The sequence below is a fragment of the Amblyraja radiata genome, chromosome 3, assembly GCF_010909765.2.
Source record: "Amblyraja radiata isolate CabotCenter1 chromosome 3, sAmbRad1.1.pri, whole genome shotgun sequence".
Classification (NCBI taxonomy): domain Eukaryota; kingdom Metazoa; phylum Chordata; class Chondrichthyes; order Rajiformes; family Rajidae; genus Amblyraja; species Amblyraja radiata.
Window position 1 is genome coordinate 95,584,646 of NC_045958.1, and position 25,783 is coordinate 95,610,428.

General features: G+C 44.5%; 1 protein-coding gene across 1 annotated transcript; it reads left to right on the plus strand.

Annotated features, from left to right (window-relative positions):
* On the plus strand, positions 1-24,819 carry LOC116971577. The gene is made up of 5 exons (XM_033018812.1): positions 1-256; positions 5,541-5,930; positions 14,483-14,851; positions 17,820-17,985; positions 24,738-24,819. Exons 1-5 carry the CDS (start codon positions 103-105, stop codon positions 24,817-24,819), a joined length of 1,161 nt encoding a protein of 386 aa, XP_032874703.1. The 5' UTR covers positions 1-102.
* Positions 24,820-25,783: the final 964 nt, after the last annotated feature.

The following is a 25,783-nucleotide window of genomic DNA, read 5'->3' on the forward strand; positions in this document are numbered from 1 at the left end:
GGACAAGGACTGTTTGATTGAAATGCAATGTGTCAAAATTGACTTCTCCATTTGAAGCTGTATGACAATTCTTGCAAAGTCTCTTGAGCCCTTTTACATTCTATGTTAAATGTAAAATTCAGAAAACTACAGAAAACTGCAGGAGTCTCGGTTCTACTCGTCCAGTGGGTAGACTTACGGCATTTGAAAGCTCAACGAGAGAAGAGAATGCTGTTCATTTTGCTTTGTGCCTTTGCACTGCCTGTCACCGCTGATCGTAAGTATCCTTTAATAAGGAACAGCAGTTGCTTTTCTGGCTGTTTCACTGTGAGTGAAATGATTAACTGTATGAGATAGACTTGTGTGTCCGTGGAAACAGAGCAGGATCAGTCTTTTGATGCTGTACTTAAGGTGACAGGCAGTCTTCCAGAAAGGGAATATGTATGTGTGTGAAGACCTTTAATACAAACATTTTACAATACAGTAAATGATCGGTTTGAGATTATAAGGCTGGAGTCAGAGCAGCTGGGGAGATTGTGTTTAGTTGTCGACCCCACACTTCTGGATGAAGATATTAGCCCTTGAGAGGGGGTGAAGGGCGTTGTGTCCTTGGCATAGTTTAAAAGTGAAGATGATGAGAAATATCTTCACTGAGAGTAATGCACCTATAGAATTATCGAATTAAAAGTAGTTCAAGCCAAGCCACCTCTTGTCTTCAGCAAGGAGCTGAATATATTCCCAGGCTAAAGAAATCAAGGGGAATGGGGACAAAGTTCAATTCTGTATTGATTAGCGATTAAGAGCCATAATCATATTGACTGTTGACCAGGCTTGAACAGCCGAATGGCTTCCTGTGTTGCACTGAATGTCTTTGCTCTCATTGTTGAATCTGATCCTAATCAAATTGGTTTTGGTTTATTATTGTCACATGTACTGAGGTACAGTGAACACCTGCACCTGGGATAATACTTTCTCAAAATAACATCTCATGCGAAGAATGAATCCCCGATCTTCCAATATACCTTGTTGTGGCCACAAACATTTTTATTAAACGACACTTCCTCTGTAGGTGCAATGCTATATTCTTTACTCTGTTTGTTTTCTCTAATGCACTACGTGATGTAATCATGAATGGTACGATTTAGCCGGATAACACACAAAATAATTTTTCGCCTATCTCAGTATACATGAAAATAATAAACCAATACTAATTTTCCTCAATCAGTATTACCGCCCATCTAAAATGTCCCTTCCCTCTCCATTATCAACACCTTGTAGCCAGAACCATTAAATGTCTGGTCCTGCCCCAACTCTGCATCATTTTTCCATATAGATATTTCTACCTATGAATAACCAGGCTCACTCACATATTTACTATTTTCGTAATATCTGACACTTGCAATCTTGGTGCACCTTATTTCTCTTTTCTGTTGCCACACACTAGTAATAGATACTGATCCATTACTTTGTCTGTTCGGCTCAAACTCTTCCTCGTGCACCAATAAATCTCCCTACTACGACATTGTCCCAGTGTGGCTGAGGTGCAACCCATTGATCTTGGAGAGGTCTTTCCTGCTGCAGAACTGGTCCAATGCCCCTAGAATTTAGAGCAGAAACGAGAAAGTCACGAAAATTAGTGCAGTAATTAAAATGTCCTGAGCATTGGAGCAGTAATCAGAATTCTCGTGGATTAGCACAGCAATTAGAATATCACAAGAATTGAGCAGTAATTCAGCTCAAAAATCAATCCATAGCTCCCCAGCCCCAGTTTCTACCACTCACCGAAACACTGAGGGCAACATAGTCTGTTAATTAACGATGCGCATCAATTTGAGAAGGAGAAGGTTAAAGTGTCAGTGATGCAGTTGAACAAAGGGGACTATGAAGGCATGAGAGAGGAGCAGGCCAAGGTAGACTGGAAAGGGATCTTAACAGAAATGACGATGGAACAGGAATGGCAGGAATTTCTGCGCATAATCCGGAAGATGCAGGATCATTTCATTCCAAAAAGGATGAAAGATTCTAAGTAGGAGGCAACCGTGGATGACAAGAGAAGTTAGGGATAGAATAAAACTAAAAGATGTATAACACAGAAAAGCGTAGTCGGAAGCCAGAGGATTGGGAAACTTTCATAGGACAACAGATGGAAACAAAACGGGCAATACGGGCTGAAAAGATGAAGTATGAGGGGCAGCTGGCCAGGAATATAAGGAAGGACAGTAAAAGCTGTTTTAGATATGTTATGGGAAAAAGAGTAGCAAAGTCAAATGTGGGTCCCTTGAATGCAGACACGGGTAAAATTATAATGGGGACAAGGAAATGGCAGAAAAGTTGGTACTTCGGATCTGTCTTCACTAAGGAAGACACAAACAATCTCCCAGATGTACTGGAGGACAGAGGATCTAAGGGGATAAAGGAACTGAAAGAACATTTTATTAGGCGAGAAATAGTATTGGGTAGTCTAATGGGACTGAAGGATGATAAATCCCCTGGGCCTGATGGTCTGCATCCCAGGGTCCTCAGGGAGGTGGCTCTAAAAATAGTGGACGCATTGGTGATCATTTTCCAATGTTCAATAGATTCAGGATCAGTTCCTGTGGATTGGAGGATAGCTAATATTATCCCACTTTTCAAGAAAGGAGCGAGAGAGAAAACGGGGAATTACAGACCTGTTAGCCTGACTTAGATGCTGGAGTCAAAGGAACCGCTTGGAGGTAGTGATCATAATATGATTAATTTTAATCTGCAATTCGAGAAGGAGAACGTTAAATCGGAAGTGGCAGTGATGCAGTTGAACAAAGGGGAATATGAAGGCATGAGAGGGGAGCTGGCCAAAATAGACTGGAAAGGGATCCTAGCAGGAATGACGGTGGAACAGCAATGGCAGGAGTTTCTGGGCATAATCCAGGAGACGCAGGATCATTTCATTCCAAAAAGGAAGAAAGATTCTTAGGGGAGTAGGAGGCAACCGTGGCTAACAAGAGAAGTTAGGGATAGAATAAAACTAAACGAAAAGATTTAAGCAAACAGTAGCCAGAAGCCAGAGGATTGGGAAACTTTCATAGGAGAACAGAAGGAAACAAAACGGGCAATACGGGCTGAAAAGATGAAGTACGAGGGGAAGCTGGCCAAGAATATAGAAGGACAGTAAAAGCTTCTTTAGATATGTTAAGGGAAAAAGAGTAGCAAAGTTAAATGTGGGTCCCTTGAAGGCAGACACGGGTGAAATTATTATGGGCAACGAGGAAATGGCAGAAGAGTTGAATAGGTACTTCGGATCTGTCTTTAATAAGGAAGACACAAACAATCTCCCAGGAGGACAGAGGTTCTAAGGGGGTGAGGAACTGAAATAAATTTTCATTTGGCGAGAAATAGTATTGGGCAGGCTAATGGGACTGAAGGATGATAAATTCTCGGGGCCTGATGGCCTGCATCCCAGGGTCCACAGGAAGGTGGCTCTCGAAATAGTGGACGCATTGGTGATCATTTTCTAATGTTCAATAGATTCAGGATCAGTTCCTGTGGATTGGAGGATTGCTAATGTTATCCCATTTTTCAAGAAAGGAGCGAGAGAGAAAACTGGGAATTGCAGACCAGTTAGCCTGACTTCGGTGGTGGGAAAGATGCTGGAGTCAATTATTAAAGAGGTAATAATGGGGCATTTGGATAGCAGTAAAAGGATTAATCCAAGTCAACATGGATTTATGAAAGGGAAATCATGCTTGACTAATCTTCTGGAATATTTTGAGGATATGACAAGTAAATGGATGAAGGGGAGCCAGTGGATGCAGTGTATCTAGACATTTAGATAGCCTTAGATAAGGTCCCGCATGGGAGACTGGTGACTAAAATTAGAGCACATGGTATTGGGGGTAGGGTGTTGACATGAATAGAAAATTGGTTGGCAAACAGGAAGCAAAGAGTATGAGTGAACGGGTCCTTTTCAGAATGGCAGGCAGTGGCGAGTGGAGTGCCGCAAGGCTTGGTGTTGGGGCCGCAACTATTTACCATATATATTAATGATTTGGAAGAGGGAATTAGGAGCTACACTAGCAAGTTTGCGGATGACACAAAGCTGGGTGGCAGTGTGAACTGTGAAGAGGATGTTAGGAGGTTGCAGGGTGACCTGGACAGGTTGAGTGATTGGGCAGATGAGTGGCAGATGCAGTAGAATATAGATAAATGTGAGGTTATCCACTTTGGCGGCAAAAACAAGAGGGTAGATTATTATCTCAATTGGGTTAGGTTAGGTAAGGGGGAGGTGCAGCGAGACCTGGGTGGCCTTGTACACCAGTCACTGAAAGTTGGCTTACAGGTACAGCAGGCAGTGAAGAAAGCTAATGGAATGTTAGGCTTCATAACAAGAGGATTTCAGTATCGGAGTAAAGAGGTTCTTCTGCAGTTGTATGGGGCCCTGGTAAGACCACATCTGCAGTATTGTGTACAGTTTTGGTCTCCTAATTTGAGGAAGGACGTTCTTGTGATTGAGGCAGTGCAGCGTAGGTTCACGAGATTGATCCCTGGGATGGCGGGACTGTCATATCAGGAAAGATTGAAAAGACTAGGCTGGAGTTTAGAAGGATGAGGGGGCATCTTATAGAAACATAAAATTATAAAAGGACTGAACAAGCTAGATACAGAAAATTGTTCCCAATGTTGGGCGAGTCCAGAACCAGGGGCCACAGTCTTAGAATAAAGGGGAGGCCATTTAAGACTGACGTGAGAAAAAAATCTTTTCACCCAAAGAGTTGTGAATTTGTATAATTCCCTGCCACAGAGGGCAGTGGAGGCCAAATTACTGGATGGATTTAAGAGAGAGTTAGATAGAGCTCTAGGGGCTAGTGGAATCAAGGGATATGAGGCGAAGGCAGGCACGGGTTATTGATTGGGGACGATCAGCCATGATCACAATGGATGGCGGTGCTGGCTAGAAGGGCCATATGGCCTCCTCCTGCACCTATTTTATATGTTTCTATGTTTCTATCTTAGGGATGTTCTAAACAAACTAAGAAAGAGAAACCCATGCAGTTATAAATGGAAAGTGCAAACTGTACACAGCATCTGAGGTCAGGATTAAACTCTGAGTCCCTAGAGTTGTGAGTTAGCAGCTCCACTAGCTGCTCCACTGTGCCAGCTGTGTACATCCTCGATTAGTGGTCAGGTACTTCCTTAGTGGGATCTTGCTGTGCACTACTTGCCTGTTGCAATCCCATCGCTACTTCACCGCCAACACTTCAACCCTGTGAAGCTCTGTGGACCACCCCCTAACTGTGAGGGAAGTGATGTAAATGCAAGGTCTCTCCCGGACAGCAGCTTATAGCTGTGAGAGATGTGGCTCCCGTGAAGAGCCGGCACAGCTCGGAGGAGGGGAACCACTGTTAGTGTCACAGTCCCACCTCCCCATTTCTCACAGCTCACCACATGGTGAGGGTGACAAACAGCACAGCAGCATCGCAGTTCAACCGCCTTCCACAAGGGCAGGGACCCAGGGTGGGCGCAGCCTCCTACAGTGACTGTGGCCCTCAGTTCAGTCTTAACGTTACATCTCTGTGTCTTCACAGGCTTCAGTGTCAATGGTTGGACCATGGAGACACCGGACATGGTGATGGGGAGGGAGGGGAAGCTCGTGGTTCTGTACTGCAAGTTCATTCACCCTCACCCTCAATACAAAGGCAACATCAGCATCATCTGGAAAGAGAAGTGGTCCAAGGAGCCCACGAAGACCTTTTTCAAATACACAAATTATCTATCGAGCGGCAAGTATAAAAATGAGATCGTGGATAATGTAGGAGCTCGCTACAGACCAATGGGGGACCCTCGGAAGAACGATGCTTCCATAATCATTAATCAGCTGATAACGACGGATACAAACAAGGGCCTCAACTGTCGTGTTGAGCTCACACAAGCAGGAGCAAAGTTTCAAAGGCCACATGGGCGAATCACAGCATCAGGTGAGGAATTACTGTGCTGCAAACAAACAATTTGTCTTCCTTCCTGCTTCCTGTGATTCCGATGTTACTGCCATGGCTGGCAATTGTTCAAGCTGCTGACTTGTTGGCTACATCACTGGGAGATCATGCCCTGGTTTGACTGCCTAAAATACAACACGTTGCACTAAACTGAATTTAACTCTATTAACCAACCCTCAACCCACTTGCCCCGCTGATCAAAATCCTCCTGTACGTTTGATAACCATCTTCACTCATACTCCTCATTTCTGCCTTGACCATGATGTACAGTCACTGTGGAATGGGGTGATGTCATTGCCACATCTGGGCTGCTGTTATAGTCACATATATCTCTTCCAGTTAAGTTTCAGATATTGGTATTGGTTTATTATTGTCTAGTGCACTGAGATACAGTGAAATTTTTCCGAGTGCTATCCAGTCAAATGATACCATTGAGGCACTAGAAACTGCAGATGCTGGAACCATGAGCAAAACACAAAGTGCTGAAGACACAGTGGGTCAAGCAGCATCGGTGAAGGAAATGGACAGGCAATTATCCGGGTCGGTTCCCTTCAAACTGATGGAGTAGTAGGGAGAAAGATGGGAACGGGGCAAAGCTTGCCCAATGATAGGTGGATGGAGGTGGAGGGGGGGGGGGGGGGGCACTTGGGAGATGCTTATCAGATGGGTGGAGACAGTGATAATGGCGAGAGGTGAAAAGTGGTAAAAGGTGTCAGACAAGGAAACAAAATGTAAAGGCGGAGGCAAATGGATGGAATGGGCCAGGGGAGATGGGCAGGTGAAAGACTTGTGATTGAAGGAACTATGGGATTCGAGGATGGGAGATGAATACGGGAGAAGAAAGGAGCAGTGTGACAGGGATAATGGGAGCAATGTGTGCACAGTGGGCTGGTGGAGGGGGCGGGGGGGGAGGTATTACTTGAACTTTGAGAGTTCAGTGTTCATACGGTTGGGTTATAAGTTACACAAGTTGACCATAAGGTGCTGTTCTTCCTGTTTGCGTGTGTTCTCACACTGATAATACACAAGGCCAGCAACAGATCGGTGTGAGAACAGAAAGAGTAGTTAAAAAGCTTGGTAACCAGGAGCTCCAGCAGGCCCTGGCAGACTGAACACAAGTATTCGTCACATTGGGGACACAGAATGCAATAGATGAGGTTGGAAGAATCATACCTTAGATGTGTGCATCAGGCACTGTAAAATAGAAAATAAACAAAGTGGAGAATGTAGTATGGCAGCTATAGTGAAAGTGCTACTAAAGAGTAGTGCAAGCGTTTAACGTGGTAGATTGGAAGATCGGGTAATTCAACCCTAGCATTTGTGAGGTCCATTCAAGACACTAACAATAGGTAAGAAGTTGTTCTTCCATCTGGTGGCATCTACTTTCAAATTTTGTATCTACTGGTATGAGAATGTTAGAGTATTAGTTGTCCTTGATAATGCTGGATACTTTCTCGAGGCAGCATTAAGTATAGAATGGTGAAACAGAGAATCAAAATTGACCCTGGCAGATTGGAGAGAAAGCATTTGTTCAGGCAGTGTTAGTGAACAGGTAGGGGTAGTCCCTGGTTTTTAAAACAATGCTTAGACTATTACGTGAAATGGGAGAAGGAGTCAGAACACAGATGCTCGAACCAACTCTCATCCATAAAATCATGGCTAATTCTGGACCTTGTTCATTCACTGAGAGATCCCCAGAGTGATCTCCATGAGACCCAGAAAAACTGTGGACCTTTGGTTTGAACTTACTCAACTACTTTTTATCCACAGCTTCTGCATAATGTGGATTGCTTGATTGTAATCATGTATAGTCTTTTCGTTGACTGGTTAGCATGCAATAAAAGCTTTTCACCGTACCTTGGTACAGGTGACAATAAACTAAACTCTGGGATGGAAAATTCAGAAGGTTCACAAACATTCTTGGAGGGAATTTCTTGACCTCTGTCATAAATGTCAGACCGCTTTTTTCCTGATCTGCGGTTTTTGAATCATAAGCAGGAGGAAAGAAACTTTCCACAAGTATTTGTGAAATCCATCTATTCCCCAGAGCCCTCTGTCCATAGACATCCATCAGTCCCAGTCCCCCATCCTTTCCCCACAATCCTCCAAATTACTCCAGTCAGGTGTGTTTAATATTCATATGCACTGGGATTAGAACCATACAATTATTAATTGCTGCAACTTTGCAGGCACATTGATGCAACATAATAGTAGGATTAAACGAGAACTTACCAGTTTGAAATTTGATCTGTATTTTATGAGGAGTTACGATGAGGGATTACGTGAAGAGCCCGCTCAGCACGCATGCGCGGTATACTTCAAAGCAGCTGTGTGGAATCACAGATAGACACAATTATTGAAATAAACATAGTAAAGAAAAGGAGACATCAGTTATCAGTTTGACCCATATTATTGAGGGTGGGAGCGGAGGGCATGTAATCCCTCATCGTAACTCCTCATAAAATACAGATCAAACTTCAAACTGGTAAGTTCTCGTTTAATCTTACTATTTTACTTCGGAGTCACGTGAGTGACTACGTGAAGATTTTAAAGCTCTGTGATTTCAAACCGTGTAACAGTTATTACTTCACTCACTGCCGAAGTCCTTGAGGGAGGAAGTGTGTTATCGTAATCAACCAATGAATTTGTTTGTAGGAAAACACAATGGTATTTTTTAACAATAACAACAAAGAAATTAAATTGCTCCCCTGGGCTTAAATTAAATATTTGCAGTCTGTAAAAAGATTTCTGCAAATAAAGCAGGTTTTGCCAACGGCTTATTATAAAACAATTCTGAACGGTCTTTCCCCCGACCATCCTGCTGTAGCCATATAGGCACGTCCATTCTTTTGGCCGTCGACGTGGATGCTGCCCTGGTGGAGTGAGATTTGTACATGTTAGTGTTTATCCCAGCAGCTTTTAGTACCTGCTTGAGCCATCTCGAAATGGTTTGGCTCGTCACCCGACCATAAGGTTTTTTATGACTGACCCACAAGGCTTTTCCACTCCCTTGAATATTTTTGGTTGTGTCTATGTAGGACAGTAGGTGGGTCATGGCACATAACCGTGGTTCTGGCGGGTAAGCCCGGAATTCCACGACTGGATTAGGTGTTCCTGGTCTGCTCTGTTTGATCAGTCCCTGGATAATGACAGAGATCTGGTCTGGAGCTGTGAGCATGCTGTCCAGTCGCAATAGGTGTAGTGACTGGACCCTCTGTGCAGATACAAGTGCCATCAACATGAGTGTTTTGAGCATAGATTGTTCCAGGTTGAGGGATCTGGCTGGTGGCCATCCCCTGAGGTATGTCAGGACCACACTGACATCCCATATATGGGTGTACCTTGGTCTAGGGGGTTAGAGTCGTAAATACCCTTCATTAGCTTGACCACCAGCGGGTGGGACCCCATGGCCTGTTGTCCTGGAGCTTGTTTTAAATAGACAGACAGTGCACTTCTGACTGTGTTGATGGCTCTGTAGCTGATTCCTTCATCGTGGTGAAGGTTCGCCAGGAATTCAAGTACGTTGGTAACTGTAGCGGTTGAGTAGGTGGTCCCTGTATCCAAGCAGTACTTCTCCCATTTTTTTGATGCTGGACAAGTACTGTTTTTTAGTGGATGTTCGGAGGGATGCTGACATGGTGTCGATGGTTTGTTCTGATAATCCCAGTCCCAGAAGTGGTCTGTGCAGAATCTGCAACCCAGGAGTTTGATTATTTCATGGCACGGGTGGCTTATGTCCGACACTGGGTGTTAATAACTCTGGGTCACTGGGGAATACCATCGGAGTTTCAACAACCATGTCATGGAGTATTGGGAACCATGGTAGTAGGCCAGTCGGGTACTATCAAAATACCTGAAGCAGAGTCCATTTGTATTTTGCGTAGTACCCAACTGATGAGTCAGAAGGGAGGAAATGCATAGAAGAAGAATTTCCCCAATCCAGCGCGAACGCATCGACCGCTGCTGCCTCAGGGTCTGGTTCCCAAGCGACATAAATAGGTACCTGGTGATTTAGCCTTGATGCAAATAAATCGATATCTGGCGTGCCATATTGTTTGATAACTTTTGCAAATTCTTTGGGGTTTAACATCCATTCGATGTTGTCATTAAATTTACGTGACCTGGTGTCTGCCACTGTAATTAGCTTACCTGGCAGGTAAGTTGCTGATAGTCAAATATGTCTTTCGACACACCATTGCCAAATTGTGTTGACCAACTTGTCGCATGATAACGATTTTATGCCGCCCATATGGTTAATGTAAGCCACCACCGTAGTATTATCTATTTGTAACCGTACATGCAAGTGATGCATATTTGATGCATATGCTTTTAAACCATAAAAGGCACCCAACATCTCTAGATAATTAATGCCCAGTGTAAGTAGTAATGATGACTCTGGGTTAGTCCATCTACCACCTGTGCTGGATATGGAGTTAGTTGCTCCCCAGCCTTGAGCACTGGCATCTGTTTGGATAACTAACGTAGGGTTAGTGATGATAATAGGGCTGAAACTATGCCAAACGTTTTTTGCCCACCACTGTAGTTCTGATATTGCTTCAGTGGGTAACTTCATGACACGATCATAATGACCTGCATGTCGTTTTGGTGCCTGTACCTTTGCTCTTTGTAAGTTTTGATAGTGCAAAGGTCCGAATTGTGTAGCCGGAAATGCTGCTATCATTTTCCCAATTACTCTGCTACTTGTCGAATAGTTGGTCGTTCGTTGACCATAAATTGTTGCATGCTTGTGCCAATTCAACTGTTTTGTCTCTTGGCAATGTTACAGTCACGTAGACTGAATTAATTGTGAAGCCCAAGTAGTCCATGATTGTGGATGGCTTCAACTTAGATTTATCTGGATGTAAGACAATCCCAGGGTTTCGAACAACTGTTTGGTAGCTGATACAGCTGACATAGTCAATTCCATGGTCTTGCCTACTATTAAGATATCATCAAGATATGCCATGACAATATGTTTTTGTCTTCTTAATATTGCCAGAGCTGGTTTTAGTATCTTGGTGAATATTCTTAGGGCTGATGTGAATCCATTGGGTAACGCTTTAAACTGCCATTGCTGCCCCATCCACGTAAATTTCAGGTATCTGCAATGATCCTTGTGAATGGTACTGAATAGTAAGCATCTTTAAGATCAATGCTTGCCATGAAGTATCCTTTGGAAATTAGTTGTTTGGCAGTAACAAACGTTTCCATTTTGAAATGTATATACTTAACAAACATATTTAGTGAAGTTAAGTCAATGATGATGTGACATCCACCATCTTTTTTGGGTTTAGTGAATATATTTGATACGAATTCCAAGGGTTCATGTTTTGTTTTTTCAATGATACCCTTTGTAATTAGTCTCACCAGTTCAGATTGTCCCTCTCGTTTTTCTTTAACTGAGAGGGAAAATACCCTCTGGGGTGAATGTTGAACTGGTGGCAATTATTTTAGTATGAATTGCATTTTGTATATACTAATGCCATTGAGTATATACTGATCACTCGTGATAGACTCCCGTGCTTCTTTAAACAGGTGTAATCTCCTCCCTGTTAGTATAAAGCCCCTACTTTCTATACGCTGGTAGGAACCAGACCCACCTACCTCCATGGTTATGGGTATTTCTTCTGTTTCTCCTGGTCCAACGAGTCTTGCACGTTGTCTGACGTGGCGGTGATGTTGGGGGGTGGCGCATTTTCCATGTGGTCTGCTCTGGGCCCTGGTCTAAAGAAGACTTCCGGTGATAGAATGCGGACCCCGAGCTTTCACCAGTCCCATATGGTAGACGTCGACTGGTGGACGCGATGGGGTGCTGCCGCTTGGGAATTATTGTTTTTGGCTTGCTCGTCCCGGGGCCTACCCTCATGAGACCAAAAGTTTTTGAGGCCTCTTCCATACCCTTCATTTGCTTTGTGAGGTTTTTGCCAAAGAGCAGTGGGTCTGGCTCAGTGGCTGGGGTTTTGCACAACCCCGTAAATTTAGGATTTATGGCAGGTCTTATGATTTGTTTACGAAGGTCGTGGTCATCTCCGTATTGTCCACGGAACGAGCAAATGATGTGATTGCTGACGTCAGGAGCCTGAGGATCCTCTGCAGTTTTAGCTCCTGGTTCCGAATATTTGCCCCAACGTGCCCCCAGTTTTGGCTGTTTACAGCCGGCACTTTAAGGGACTCACAGTTCTCTGGAGCTGTATACGTTTCTAAGGCCTCATTGACCACCTGCTCCTGTAGGGGCCTGTTGGAGAGGTGGTTAATGCTGGCCGCTAGTTTGGCCTTTAACGGCCTTCCTGCACGTGGGGCTGCCACGTAGCGGTCCACCACACCCAGCAACTCTTCCTGTTCCTACACCCCTTGCATACTCCCGACATCATCAGCCAGCATCCCCTCTTCTTGACCAGCCCAGTCCTGGTCACCAAAGCTACCCTCGGGTAAGGAGGAAGCAATGGCCAGTGCACAAGACACTGTGGAGGGAGTGCCTGAACTTCCCCTGCGAGAGCGCCCCTCACGAAGCGCGTCTCGCTGGAGCTCCTGCTCCAGGAGCCGCTCCATGCGGCTCATGCGGCTGTCTCTCCCCCGTGCGGGTGGAGAGACGTCCCCGTCCAACAAGTTGGAAGCCACCGGCCGGACGCTACTTCGGTAGCTTTACATCCAGCCCGCTGCTCAGGCGCTAGCGGGACTGGGCTCGGCACGGTGTCGGGGATGGCGGAGATCCCGGTAAGCGGTCCTACCGCCTTGTTGCTGCCCCCCCCAGATGGAACGCTCCTCCGTTGGAGTCGAGCGGGTGACATGTTTGATCAAGAGCCTTTCTCTGCCTGAAATAAAGCAGCAGTGCAACAGCGGCCGCATCGGGAGTCAGGCACTCCCGCTACAGGGTGAAAGAACGGACCGTCAGGTAAGTACCCTGAGGTCGGGTTTTCTTTCAGAGGAGGGAGATCTTTAGTGAAATCAAAACAACCTGTTAAATGGCAAGATTGTCTTCTTGAACCTTCTTGAGGTAAAGGTTCACATTTCCTGTACCTTCTACCTGGCAGTAGCAACAAGAGGAGATCAAGCCATGTGATACTGTGATATTGGCTGACCTCTATATTTACTCTTATTCACTTACCAATCGTAATCTTGTACTTCATACTTTCATCATTGAGCCCAGCGTCTCGCACTTCACTAACCATTGCCTCAATGTGTCACATTTGTTTTAGTTAACTGTGTCTCAGAAGGAGTTTTCCACATGTTCCTTGGGCATTGTTCTGTTTAACTATCTTATCTCTCATTTCTGTGTAGGTATTATCACTCGGTGCGTGTCTCTGTTAATTTTTATCTAACACACCTTCTCCACCTCTTCATATTCCATCTGCAATCTTCCTATAATTCGATGGAAAATGACCATGTAGTAGAACATGCAATAGAAAATGTAGTAGAGGTATACTACATCGACTGGATCCTTCCTTATCAATCCTGTTAGATATATTGTCCACCCTAACCCTAAACTCCACTTAAATTGTCAACAGAACTTCCCCTTCATCAAGAATTAAAACATAAATTGCTGTAAAATTAATCAGGTCTGAATGCAAGTCAACTGGAGGGGCGACAATATCCATGTAGGACCAGTCTGAAGAAGGGTTTCGGCCCGAAACGTCGCCTATTTCCTTCGCTCCATAGATGCTGCTGCACCCGCTGAGTTTCTCCAGCATTTTTGCGTACCTTCCATGTAGGACGTTGTGTTGCTGCTACTCAGGAGGGTTTAATCTAGTTTGTCAGAAGGTTGGGAACTGGAGCAGGTGGAGGGATTGAATGGGATGTAGACATCAATTTAAGACTGATCAGAAGGGCTGGCGGGGCCAGGTTAATGAACGCAGTGGAACTGATGGGCTGAAGTGTGTTTATTTCAATGCTATGCATATTATGTGTAAGGCAGATGAATGTAGAGTTTGGATTAATGCATGGAACTATGATGTTGTGGGTCATTAGAGTTTTGGTTGAGCGAGGGGCAGGACTGACACCACAATGTTCCAGGGTTTTAGGCGTGATTTAGCAGCATTGTAGGTTATATAAAAATGCAATCAGGCCACCTGCAATTACTCTATTCAATTTGATTTGAGAATTCTGCATATTATTTATAAAGAAGATGAAGTTACATTTACAGTTACATTTCACTGCTCTAGAGCAGCACAGGAGGGTCAGGGACAGATGGGTCAGAGTGGGAGTGGGATGGAGAAACATGGTCACAGATGTGTAGGAAGGAACTGCAGATGCTGATTTATACCGAAGATAGACACAAAATGCTGGAGTAACACAACGTGCCAGGCATCATCTATGGAGAAATGGAATAGATTCTTCTTCAGGTCTGAAGAAGGCCTCCATTCGCAAACATTACCTACTACTTTACTCCAGAGTTGCCGCCTGATCTGCTGAGTTACTCCAGCATTTTGTGTCTATCAACATGGTCACAGACACAGGTGAAGTATTGATAAAATAAATGTGGGGAATGCATCCGACCAATGAATAATGTCCATATTTTAAATCTTTCTCTATCCGAGGTGATGTCAGCGCATCTATGGTGATCGGGAAGAGAGGAGGTGGTGCCACACTGAACTGCAACTTCAAACACTCGAGTGCAAATCGCAGGGTGATCACTATCCTCTGGATGAAGGGGACTCCATGGGAAGAGTCCGTTGTCTTTAAACATACCCGCTCCTACGCCACAAGTGGTCCCGGCACTGACAATGTAAATAGAGGAGGTCGATATGAGCTGGTGGGAAACCTAGACAAGGGAGATGCCTCCATCAGAGTGAGGGGACTCACGTTGAATGACACCAACAACTATTTCTGTCATGTTTGGACCTGGAATTCCCCTCTGAAGAAAAATATTCAGGTGACTCAGGATGAGACGGGACTACAGGTTTTGGGTAAGGAAACAGTCAGTGTTGAGGAGTAAATGATAAAATCACATTGAACAACGGTAAGAAGAATGAGCTTCGTTCTGTTTCCTCTCTGAAAATTTCATTCCATTCTCCCGCTGGGTCTCTTTCAAATCTTCACCCCTTCCTGGTTCTCCCCCTGCACCAATGAATAACAGTGACTTTTATCCCTCTCTAGGCTTCAGCCACCATCTTGGAGCGATGGTGATAATGTATCTGGAGATACCTGTGTGTGCGGGAGGGAATTGACAGGTTGATCATTTCAGCTGCCATTTTTTGTGTCTACTTTCTTGTGATTGGCTTCACTTTCTAGTGGTTAAACATAGATAAACATCATGCCTAATCTCCATTGCTGGTGTTCATGGGAGAATCATGGGACCTCCAGTGACATTGTTGTCAGCCTCTGGTTCTGGTAATGGGGGAGGGGAGAAGAGAGAGTAACTCGGGTGTGAGTGATCCTTCATTATGTTGGCTGCTTTCCCAAGGAATAAATGCAGTTGATGGGCGGGGGAACGAGGGAAACCCTTTTATTCAATCTACATGGTTAATCCTGAGCTTTCTGGTGCTTGTAATCTTAATCATCCATGCAATTCCCCCTCTGACTATTTTTTGTGACTTCCTTATAACCAGTCTAATGCAATTTGAAGAACAGGGCTCACTGCATCATTGCAGACTCCATTGAATTCAAGAATTTTGGATGATACTTTTTCTCTCTTTTATCAGAACTAACCAGTTCTACTGAAGCTAAGCAAAATGGAATATTAATCAGTTATTCTCTGAACAATTATTGCAACTTAAAATAAGTTAGCTGAAGTTGCAGAGGTTGTATAGAGGGGTGGATCGGAAATAGGAAATATCTCTGAAAGGGTGAGTCTAGGTTTGCTGTTGATGAAATTATCTGGTTGATAAATTAAGGAAGGAAACTGGAGACAGAGAACACAAACAAAGATATAAACAGAACTGCAAAATGCACGTCAGCTGCAAGAAACACGCTGCAGATCAGGCAGTGTCAGTGGAGAGAGGAGAACTGAGTCAGTATCGCAGATGGATAACCTGCTGCAGAACTTCTGATACAAACAGCGAGAAAGTTACCAGAAATTGTTGCATTCAATGTTGACTCAATGGTTCAATGGGTCAACCGTGAATAGAACAATTTCTGGTGACTTGCTCGCTGTTTGTATCAGAACTGGCGAGTTCTACAGCATCTGCGATACTGACTCAGTTCTCCTGAAGAAGAGTCACGACCCGAAACGTCACCGATTCATTCTATCCAGAGATGCTGCCTGCCCGCTGAATTACTCCAGCATTTTGTGTCTATTTTCGGTTCAATGGTTTCTTTATTATCACATGTAGCAAGTACAGTGAAATACTTTTTTGCATACAGATCAGTAAGAATATCACCGTACATCAATAAGCACAATCCCCCCAGGTTAGTACATAATGTACAGAAGAACCCACTGAGTCTGGGCAACAGTTGCCATTTTGCACCATTTTACAGTCCTCGATGCAGTGGCCACAGAGGCCCCATTGCAGCCGCCGCCTCCATTCCAGTTGTCCTGGAATGTTGACCCTCACCTTGCACAGCCCTCTTCAGCCTTTCTTCCCCAGGGGTGGTGTGCGGTGGGGGGGCTCCTCACGCAGATGAGATTAGGGAGCGGAAGTTAAAAACCCCTCCACCCCTCCTGATTCGGTTAACCAGGCATTTTCTGGTTGGCTGCCAGTTACTAGCAGAGTTCCGCAGGGCTCGGTGCTGGGGCCGCTGCTCTTCACGTTGTATATTAATGATTTGGATGAGGGGATTGAAGGCTTTGTGGTCAAGTTTGCGGATTATACAAAAATAGGTGGATGGGCAGGTAGTGCAGAGAAAGCAGGGACTCTGCAGAAGAACTTGGATAGGTTGGGAGAGTGGGCAGAGAAGTGGCAGATGGAAAGGTGTGGAAAAGTGTGGAGTCATGTATTTTGGTAATAGGATAAAAGCCGTTGATATTTTCTAAATGGGGAGAGAATCCAGAAATCGGAGGTGCAAGGTGACTTGGGAATGCTGGTGCAGGATTCACAAAAAGTTAATCTGCAAGTCAAACCAGTTGTAAAGAAAGCAAACGCAATGCTAGCATTTATTTCAAGAGGGTTTATATGCAAAAGTTGGGATGTAATGCTGAGACTCTTTCAGGCGCTAGTCAGGCCACATTTGGAATATTGTGAGCAATTTTAGGCACCATATCTGAGGAAGGATGTGCTGGCTCTGGAGAGGGTCCAGAGGAGGTTCACCAGAATGATCCCAGGAATGAGTAGGATAACATCAGATGAATATTTGACAGCACTGGGCCTATGTTCGCTGGAGTTTAGAAGAATGAGGGGGGACCTCATTGAAACAGACAGAATAGTGAAAGGCTTGGATGTGGAGAAGATGCTTCCGCTAGTGGGAGAGTCGAAGACGAGAGGTTTAAGCCTCAGAATTAAAGGACGTTCTTTTAGGAAGGAGATGAGGATGAATTTCTTTGGTAGGAGGGTGGTGAATCTATGGAATTCATTGCCACAGATGGCTGTGGAGGCAAAGTCAGTGGATATATTTAAGGCAGAGATAAGTAGATTCCTGATTAGTGCAGATGTCAGAGGTAATGAGAAATGCTTAGGGGGCAGAACCAAAGAACCCCCCCCCCCCTCTCTCCCTCCCCCCCCCCCCCCCCCCCACCTAATTCAGTCACCCTCCATCCTCCTCTCCGGTTCCCGGTCTTCAAGGTCAAGGCTCCATCTTGGCCAGACTGAAACTGAGATGTCTTTACTTGAGATTGGCCCTTATTAGAATAGTGCAGGAGGTCAGGAACAGGTGGATCAGAGTGGGAATGGGATGGAGAATCCAAGTCACAAGTATGGATGAACTATTGATAAAGACCGTGTGGTTATTGTATTCAAATACTAAATCATATTCACACTTTAAAACTCTTCTCTATGCAAGTTGATAATGACAGAGCATCCATGGTGATTGGGAGGAAGGGTGCGACTGCCACACTGCCCTGCTCCTTCAGTCCCTCGATCAGGAATCCCAGCTCCATCACCATCAGCTGGATAAAGTGGAATCCACCAAAATGGTCTGTTGTCTTTCGTGACACCTTTCTAAAAATGTAAATAAAGGAAATCGATATGAGCTGGTGGGAAATCTTACACAGGGAGACGCATCCATCAGAGTGAAGGGACTCAAACTGGATGACGCCAGTGATTAAACCTGTCACGTTTATGTCAGGAAATCAACATTGACAACTGTGACTCAGGATGAGATGAAACTGCAGGTTGTGGGTAAGGAAACGTATGTTATGCTGTAAACGATAATATCATATTGAACAACCTTAAGAGGAATGAGCTCCCACTGACAGTGTAGACCAGCACAGGAACAGGCCCTTTGGCCCGCAATATCTGTACCGAAAATGATGCTACGTTAATCTCATCTACCTGCAGGTGATGCATTTCTTCCATTACCTGCATTTCAAAAAGTCTCTAAAGCTCCACTATCGTAGCTGCCTCCACCTCCACCCCTAGCAGTATTTTCCTAGCACCCACCACCCTCTGTGTAAACAATAACTTTCCCCACATATCTCCTTTAATCTTTTCCCCTCTGTCCTTATCACAATGCCGTCTATTCAGTGACATTTCCGCCATAGGCAAAAGGTTCTGACTCTATCTATGTCTTTAATATTTTTATAAACTTTCAACAGTCCAGAGAAACAGTTCAAGTATGTCTGACCTTTTCTTATAACTAATACCCTCTAATCCAGGCAGCATTCTGCTAAACCTCTTCTGAACCCTTTCCAAAGTCTCCACATCCTTCCTGTAATGGGTGAGAATAGTAAGATTAAACGAGAACTTACCAGTTTGAAGTTTGATCTTTATTTTATGAGGAGTTACGATGAGGGATTACGTGAAGAGCCCACCAGCCCACATGCGCGTCAATCTTCAAAGCAGCGGTGTGAAATCACAGATAACAGTTGATGAACTGAATATAGTAAGATTCGAGAAACTAGAACTACCAGCTGACTTTTATGAGGAGAGGTTGGGAGCGGAGGGCACGTAATCCCTCATCGTAACTCCTCATAAAATAAAGATCAAACTGGTAAATTATGGTTTAATCTCACTATTTTACTTCGGAGTCACGTGAGTGACTACGTGATGATTTCAAAGCTCTGTGACTTCATGCTGTGGAACGAGTCCATGCATCACACACTACATCAGTTGACCAAGGATGAGTGAACATAATCCTGCATTCAGACATGACATAGATATAGACATGCTGATGCTATTTTATGAACAAGTAATAACAATAGTAACCCCTGTCATCTGGGAGGAAACTATAGACAGAACTTAAAATAGAGTTGGCAAATACCCCCGGTCTGGCAATGGGATTGTTATAAAATGTATGGAAAGTTCGTTCGTTTGACCATCCTGCAGATGCTAGGATGTGGTACAGCGGAACGTCCATAACCCTGCCGCTGAACTGTTACAGCCCTGTTGGAGTGAGATTTAAAATGTCAGAGTCACTCCTGCACAAGCCAGAACCCATTTAACCACCTGGAGATGGTCTGTACTGATACCTTCTTATGAGGTTTATGTAACTAACAAACACTGCATAAACACGTGGTACTCCAACTGCAACTGCTCAGACAGGAAGGCTCTGCAGAGGGTAGTGAGGGGAGCAGAGAGGATCATTGGCGTCTCCCTACACTCGGTACAAGAACTGTTCCAGAGCCGCTGTCTGAAAAAAGCTCTGAGAATAGCTACGGACAAACTGCACCCCCTCCACACACACCTGGGTATCCTGCCATCAGGCAAGAAACACCGTAGCATCAAAGCCCGGACTACAAGACTGCTGAACAGCTTCCAGCCACAGGCTGTGAGGCTGCTAAACAGTCACTCTGTACTCACAGTCACCTTATTCTGCGACTTTGCAATGACATTTTAATACCTCTAGCACTGGTCACTCAAATCAGCTGCCCTGGACATTTTAATGATTGTTTTTACTGTATTTTAATGTTGCTGTTTTACCTGCTTTTAACTATTTATACTGTTTCATCAGGGACTGGATTGTTATTATTGTTATTATGTATGAAATGTTTTAAGTTTCATGTGCGATGCTCCGGTATTCCCTGGGAAACGTCTTCTCATTTTGCACTGTACAACTGTTGCTTTGCAAGATGACAATCAAGGTTAGAAACATAGAAACATAGAAATTAGGTGCAGGAGTAGGCCATTCGGCCCTTCGAGCCTGCACCGCCATTCAATATGATCATGGCTGATCATCCAACTCAGTATCCCGTACCTGCCTTCTCTCCATACCCTCTGATCCCCTTAGCCACAAGGGCCACATCTAACTCCCTCTTAAATATAGCCAATGAACTGGCCTCGACTACCCTCTGTGGCAGGGAGTTCCAGAGATTCACCACTCTCTGGGTGAAAAAAGTTCTTCTCATCTCGGTTTTAAAGGATATCCCCCTTATCCTTAAGCTGTGACCCCTTGTCCTGGACTTCCCCAACATCGGGAGCAATCTTCCTGCATCTAGCCTGTCCAACCCCTTAAGAATTTTGTAAGTTTCTATAAGATCCCCTCTCAATCTCCTAAATTCTAGAGAGTATAAACCAAGTCTATCCAGTCTTTCTTCATAAGACAGTCCTGACATCCCAGGAATCAGTCTGGTGAACCTTCTCTGTACTCCCTCTATGGCAATAATGCCCTTCCTCAGATTTGGAGACCAAAACTGTACGCAATACTCCAGGTGTGGTCTCACCAAGACCCTGTACAACTGCAGTAGAACCTCCCTGCTCCTATACTCAAATCCTTTTGCTATGAAAGCTAACATACCATTCGCTTTCTTCACTGCCTGCTGCACCTGCATGCCCACTTTCAATGACTGGTGTACCATGACACCCAGGTCTCGCTGCATCTCCCCTTTTCCTAGTCGGCCACCATTTAGATAATAGTCTGCTTTCCTGTTTTTGCCACCAAAATGGATAACCTCACATTTATCCACATTATACTGCATCTGCCAAACATTTGCCCACTCACCCAGCCTATCCAAGTCACCTTGCAGTCTCCTAGCATCCTCCTCACAGCTAACACTGCCCCCCAGCTTAGTGTCATCCGCAAACTTAGAGATATTGCCTTCAATTCCCTCATCCAGATCATTAATATATATTGTAAATAGCTGGGGTCCCAGCACTGAGCCTTGCGGTACCCCACTAGTCACTGCCTGCCATTGTGAAAAGGACCCGTTTACTCCTACTCTTTGCTTCCTGTTTGCCAGCCAGTTCTCTATCCACATCAATACTGAATCCCCAATGCCGTGTGCTTTAAGTTTGTAAACTAATCTCTTATGTGGGACCTTGTCGAAAGCCTTCTGGAAGTCCAGATACACCACATCCACTGGTTCTCCCCTATCCACGCTACTAGTTACATCCTCGAAAAATTCTATAAGATTCGTCAGACATGATTTACCTTTTGTAAATCCATGCTGACTTTGTCCAATGATTTCACCACTTTCCAAATGTGCTGCTATCCCATCTTTAATAACTGACTCTAGCAGTTTCCCCACTACCGATGTTAGACTAACTGGTCTGTAATTCCCCGTTTTCTCTCTCCCTCCCTTCTTAAAAGTGGGGTTACGTTTGCTACCCGCCAATCCTCAGGAACTACTCCAGAATCTAAAGAGTTTTGAAAGATTATTACTAATGCATCCACTATTTCTGGAGCTACTTCCTTAAGTACTCTGGGATGCAGCCTATCTGGCCCTGGGGATTTATCGGCCTTTAATCCATTTAATTTACCCAACACCACTTCCCGGCTAACCTGGATTTCACTCAATTCCTCCAACTCCTTTGACCCGCGGTCCCCTGCTATTTCCGGCAGATTATTTATGTCTTCCTTAGTGAAGACGGAACCAAAGTAGTTATTCAATTGGTCCGCCATATCCTTGTTCCCCATGATCAACTCACCTGTTTCTGACTGCAAGGGACCTACATTTGTTTTAACTAATCTCTTTCTTTTCACATATCTATAAAAACTTTTGCAGTCAGTTTTTATGTTCCCTGCCAGTTTTCTTTCATAATCTATTTTTCCTTTCCTAATTAAGCCCTTTGTCCTCCTCTGCTGGTCTCTGAATTTCTCCCAGTCCTCCGGTATGCTGCTTTTTCTGGCTAATTTGTACGCATCATCCTTCACTTTGATACTATCCCTGATTTCCCTTGTTATCCACGGATGCACTACCTTCCCTGATTTATTCTTTTGCCAAACTGGGATGAACAATTTTTGTAGTTCATCCATGCAGTCTTTAAATGTCTTCCATTGCATATCCACCGTCAACCCTTTTAGAATTAATTGCCAGTCAATCTTGGCCAATTCACGTCTCATACCCTCAAAGTTACCTTTCTTTAAGTTCAGAACCATTGTTTCTGAATTAACAATGTCACTCTCCATCCTAATGAAGAACTCAACCATATTATGGTCACTCTTGCCCAAGGGGGCACGTACAACAAGACTGCTAACTAACCCTTCCTCATTACTCAATACCCAGTCTAAAATAGCCTGCTCTCTCGTTGGTTCCTCTACATGTTGATTTAGATAACTATCCCGCATACATTCCAAGAAATCCTCTTCCTCAGCACCCCTGCCAATTTGATTCACCCAATCTATATGTAGATTGAAGTCACCCATTATAACGGTTTTGGCCTTTGTCGCACGCATTTCTAATTTCCTGTTTGATACCATCTCCAACTTCACTATTACTGTTAGGTGGCCTGTACACAACACCCACCAGCGTTTTCTGCCCCTTAGTATTTCGCAGCTCTACCCATACCGATTCCACATCCTCCAAACTAATGTCCTTCCTTTCCATTGCGTTAATCTCCTCTCTAATCAACAACGCTATCCCCACCTCCTTTTCCTTTCTCTCTTTCCATCCTGAATATTGAATATCCCTGGATGTTCAGCTCCCAGCCTTGGTCATCCTGGAGCCATGTCTCCGTGATCCCAACTATAGCATAGTCATTAATAGCTATCTGCACATTCAACTCATCCACCTTATTACGAATGCTCCTTGCATTGAGACACAAAGCCTTCAGGCTTGTTTTTACAACACTCTTACCCCTTATACAATTATGTTGAAAAGTGGCCCTTTTTGATTTTTGCCCTGGTTTTGTCTGCCTGCCACTTTTACTTTTCACCTTGCTACCTATTGCTTCTACCCTCATTTTACACCCCTCTGTCTCTACGCTCACACATTTAAGAAACCCTTTCCCTTTAACTCCATCCTCCACTATCACATTCGACACCCCGCCCCTCCTTATTCAGTTTAAAACCACCCGTGTAGCAGTGGCAAACCTGCCTGCCAGAATGCTGGTCCCACACCTGTTAAGATGCAATCCGTCCCTTTTGTACAGTTCCCCCTTACCCCAAAACAGATCCCAGTGATCTAAGAATCTAAATCCCTGCCCCGTGCACCAGTTCCTCAGCCACACGTTCAGGTCCCGTATCTCCCTGTTCCTGCTCTCGCCAGCACGAGGAACTGGAAGCAAACCGGAGATAACAACCCTGGAGGTCCTGCTTTTCAGCATTTTTCCGAGCTCTCTAAAGTCACGCTGCAGAATATTCATCCCCTTCTTTCCGACATCGTTTGTGCCGACATGCACTACCACTTCCGGATGTTCACCTTCGTCCTTGAGGATTTTCTGCACTCTGGCCGTGACATCCTGGATCCTGGCACCAGGAAGGCAGCACACCATCCTCGCATCCCGTCTGTTGCCGCAGAAACCCCTGTCCGTACCTCTCACAATGGAGTCTCCCACTACAATGGCGTTGCCTGCCTTAGGCCTTTTTGGTTTTGGCTCAACAGCCCTATTCGCATCACAAGCCAGTCCGCCGCCCAGTGTAAACACCTCTTCTGTCCCGACAGCTTCTAAGTGGGTGAACCTGTTCACAAGAGGTACAACACCCGGGGAAGTTGGCATTCCATGCTTCCCTCCCGTTCTCACTGTCTCCCACCTTCTCTCTTCCAGTACCTTAGGTGTAACAATCGTACTGTAGGACTTGTCGAGGAACGACTCCGTTTCTCGGACGAACCGGAGGTCATCCACTTGCTTCTCAAGTTCCCCAACATGGCCCTCTACCTCAGGAGCTCTACCTGGATGCACTTCTCGCATTTGTAGCAGCCAGAGGCACCGGCGGTGTCCTTGACCTCCCACATACTGCAAGCATCACACTGAATCAGCTTGCCTGACATCTCCTTCTTTCGTCTCCTCTCCGAAGACTCTCCAGCCAAAGACTCACATTTTTCTCACAGGGCACTTCCCTCACAAGGCCGCTCACTCACTGCCGCTCGCTAAGAACAGTCTTGCTTAAATTGACTGATAAATTGCCTGATTTACCAATTTACAAACCAAATTCCTCAGTTTTCAACTGTTTTCCCAGCACTGACTCACTTCTCTCCTCCCACTTGGGCTAGAGCCTATCAGTCTCATCTCTTGCAAAACTCCTGCTGCTGTTGTTGCTCCCAAAACTACAGCAGTTCTGAATCAAGTCTGCCTGTCCTTGACCTGTACTTTAACTGTTTTCACTTCTCTCCTCCCACTTGGGCTAGAGCCAATCAGTCGTATCTCTTGCAAAAACTCCTGCTGCTGTTGTTGCTCCCAAATCAACAGCAGTTCTGAGTTTGATTGATTGATTGATTGATTGATTGCTAGATCAGTGCCCCTGAGGCTCTAAGTGACCTTAACGTATAGTAGTAGACCACACACAACCGAAGGTCCATGGGGTTAGCCCAAATTCAGTTAGACCTGATGCCCCTGGTCTGCTCTGCTTGACTAAGCCATGAACATAAATTGTTATTGCCTGCAGATGTAACTATGCTATCCAGTTGCGCTATGCAATGACTGGACCCATTGCACTGACCCAGTGCCATGAGCAAAACCACTTGTAAGTGAGTTTGACCAAGGACAGGGATGTAGCCTGAGCCCACATGCGAAGCGGCATCAGCACAATGTTAACATCCCATATCTCTGCATACCTGGGCCTGGGAGGTTTGAGTTGAATATACCCCTCATGAATCTGGATATCAGAGGGTGAGACCCAACAGAGTGGGTCCCGCTCCTAGCAGAATATGATGAGAAGGCACTATGGCCCAGTTAATGGTACTATAACTTATTTTTTGTCAAAGACCCATCGCAAAAGCTATTATTAGTTTTAAAGGCCTTGAATAATAGTTATAGTAGTTTAAAAATCAATCTATAAACCCGCGACCACCAGCAACCGCAGGGTCTCATAAAGCAGACAATTGAAGTTAGGCTGTATATTTTTACATTAAAAAGGGCTTCTTAAGATCCCTTTATACAAAGTTTAATATTGCGAGAAGCTCATTTTGGGCCCATTATATCCCGCAGTATTTTTCTGGGCATTTGGGGGCACAAATCTACCGCAATGTGAACGTTCTAAACCAGCGCATTCCACAGGGACCCACTAGAAAGCTGATTTTAAATGGGCATTTATTTACAGCAATTGAACACTGAATTCCTTCCATTTGGCCTATAAATTAATGTAAATGAGATTTAAAAATCATGTTTTATTGTGAATTATTTGTGAATATTATTTGGACATTTAGGCTATTTAAAAATGTTAATCATTTATTAAGAAATGGATAGATGTTTAGATCTAGTAATTGAAGTCTGAAATTAGCTACAATTAGGTAACTAACTAATTATATGCTTTAATGCTCAGGTCATCCAAGTAAGATTATTTTATATTTGTTTCAGAATGCTTCAATCTATGATAACTGAAAATTTCATTCAGTTCTCTTAATTTTTAAGAAAGTTATGGGCTTTTGACTGTTCACGATCACAGCTTTTTTGTTATGTCCATAGAAAATCAATAGGGAACAAGATGCTCAT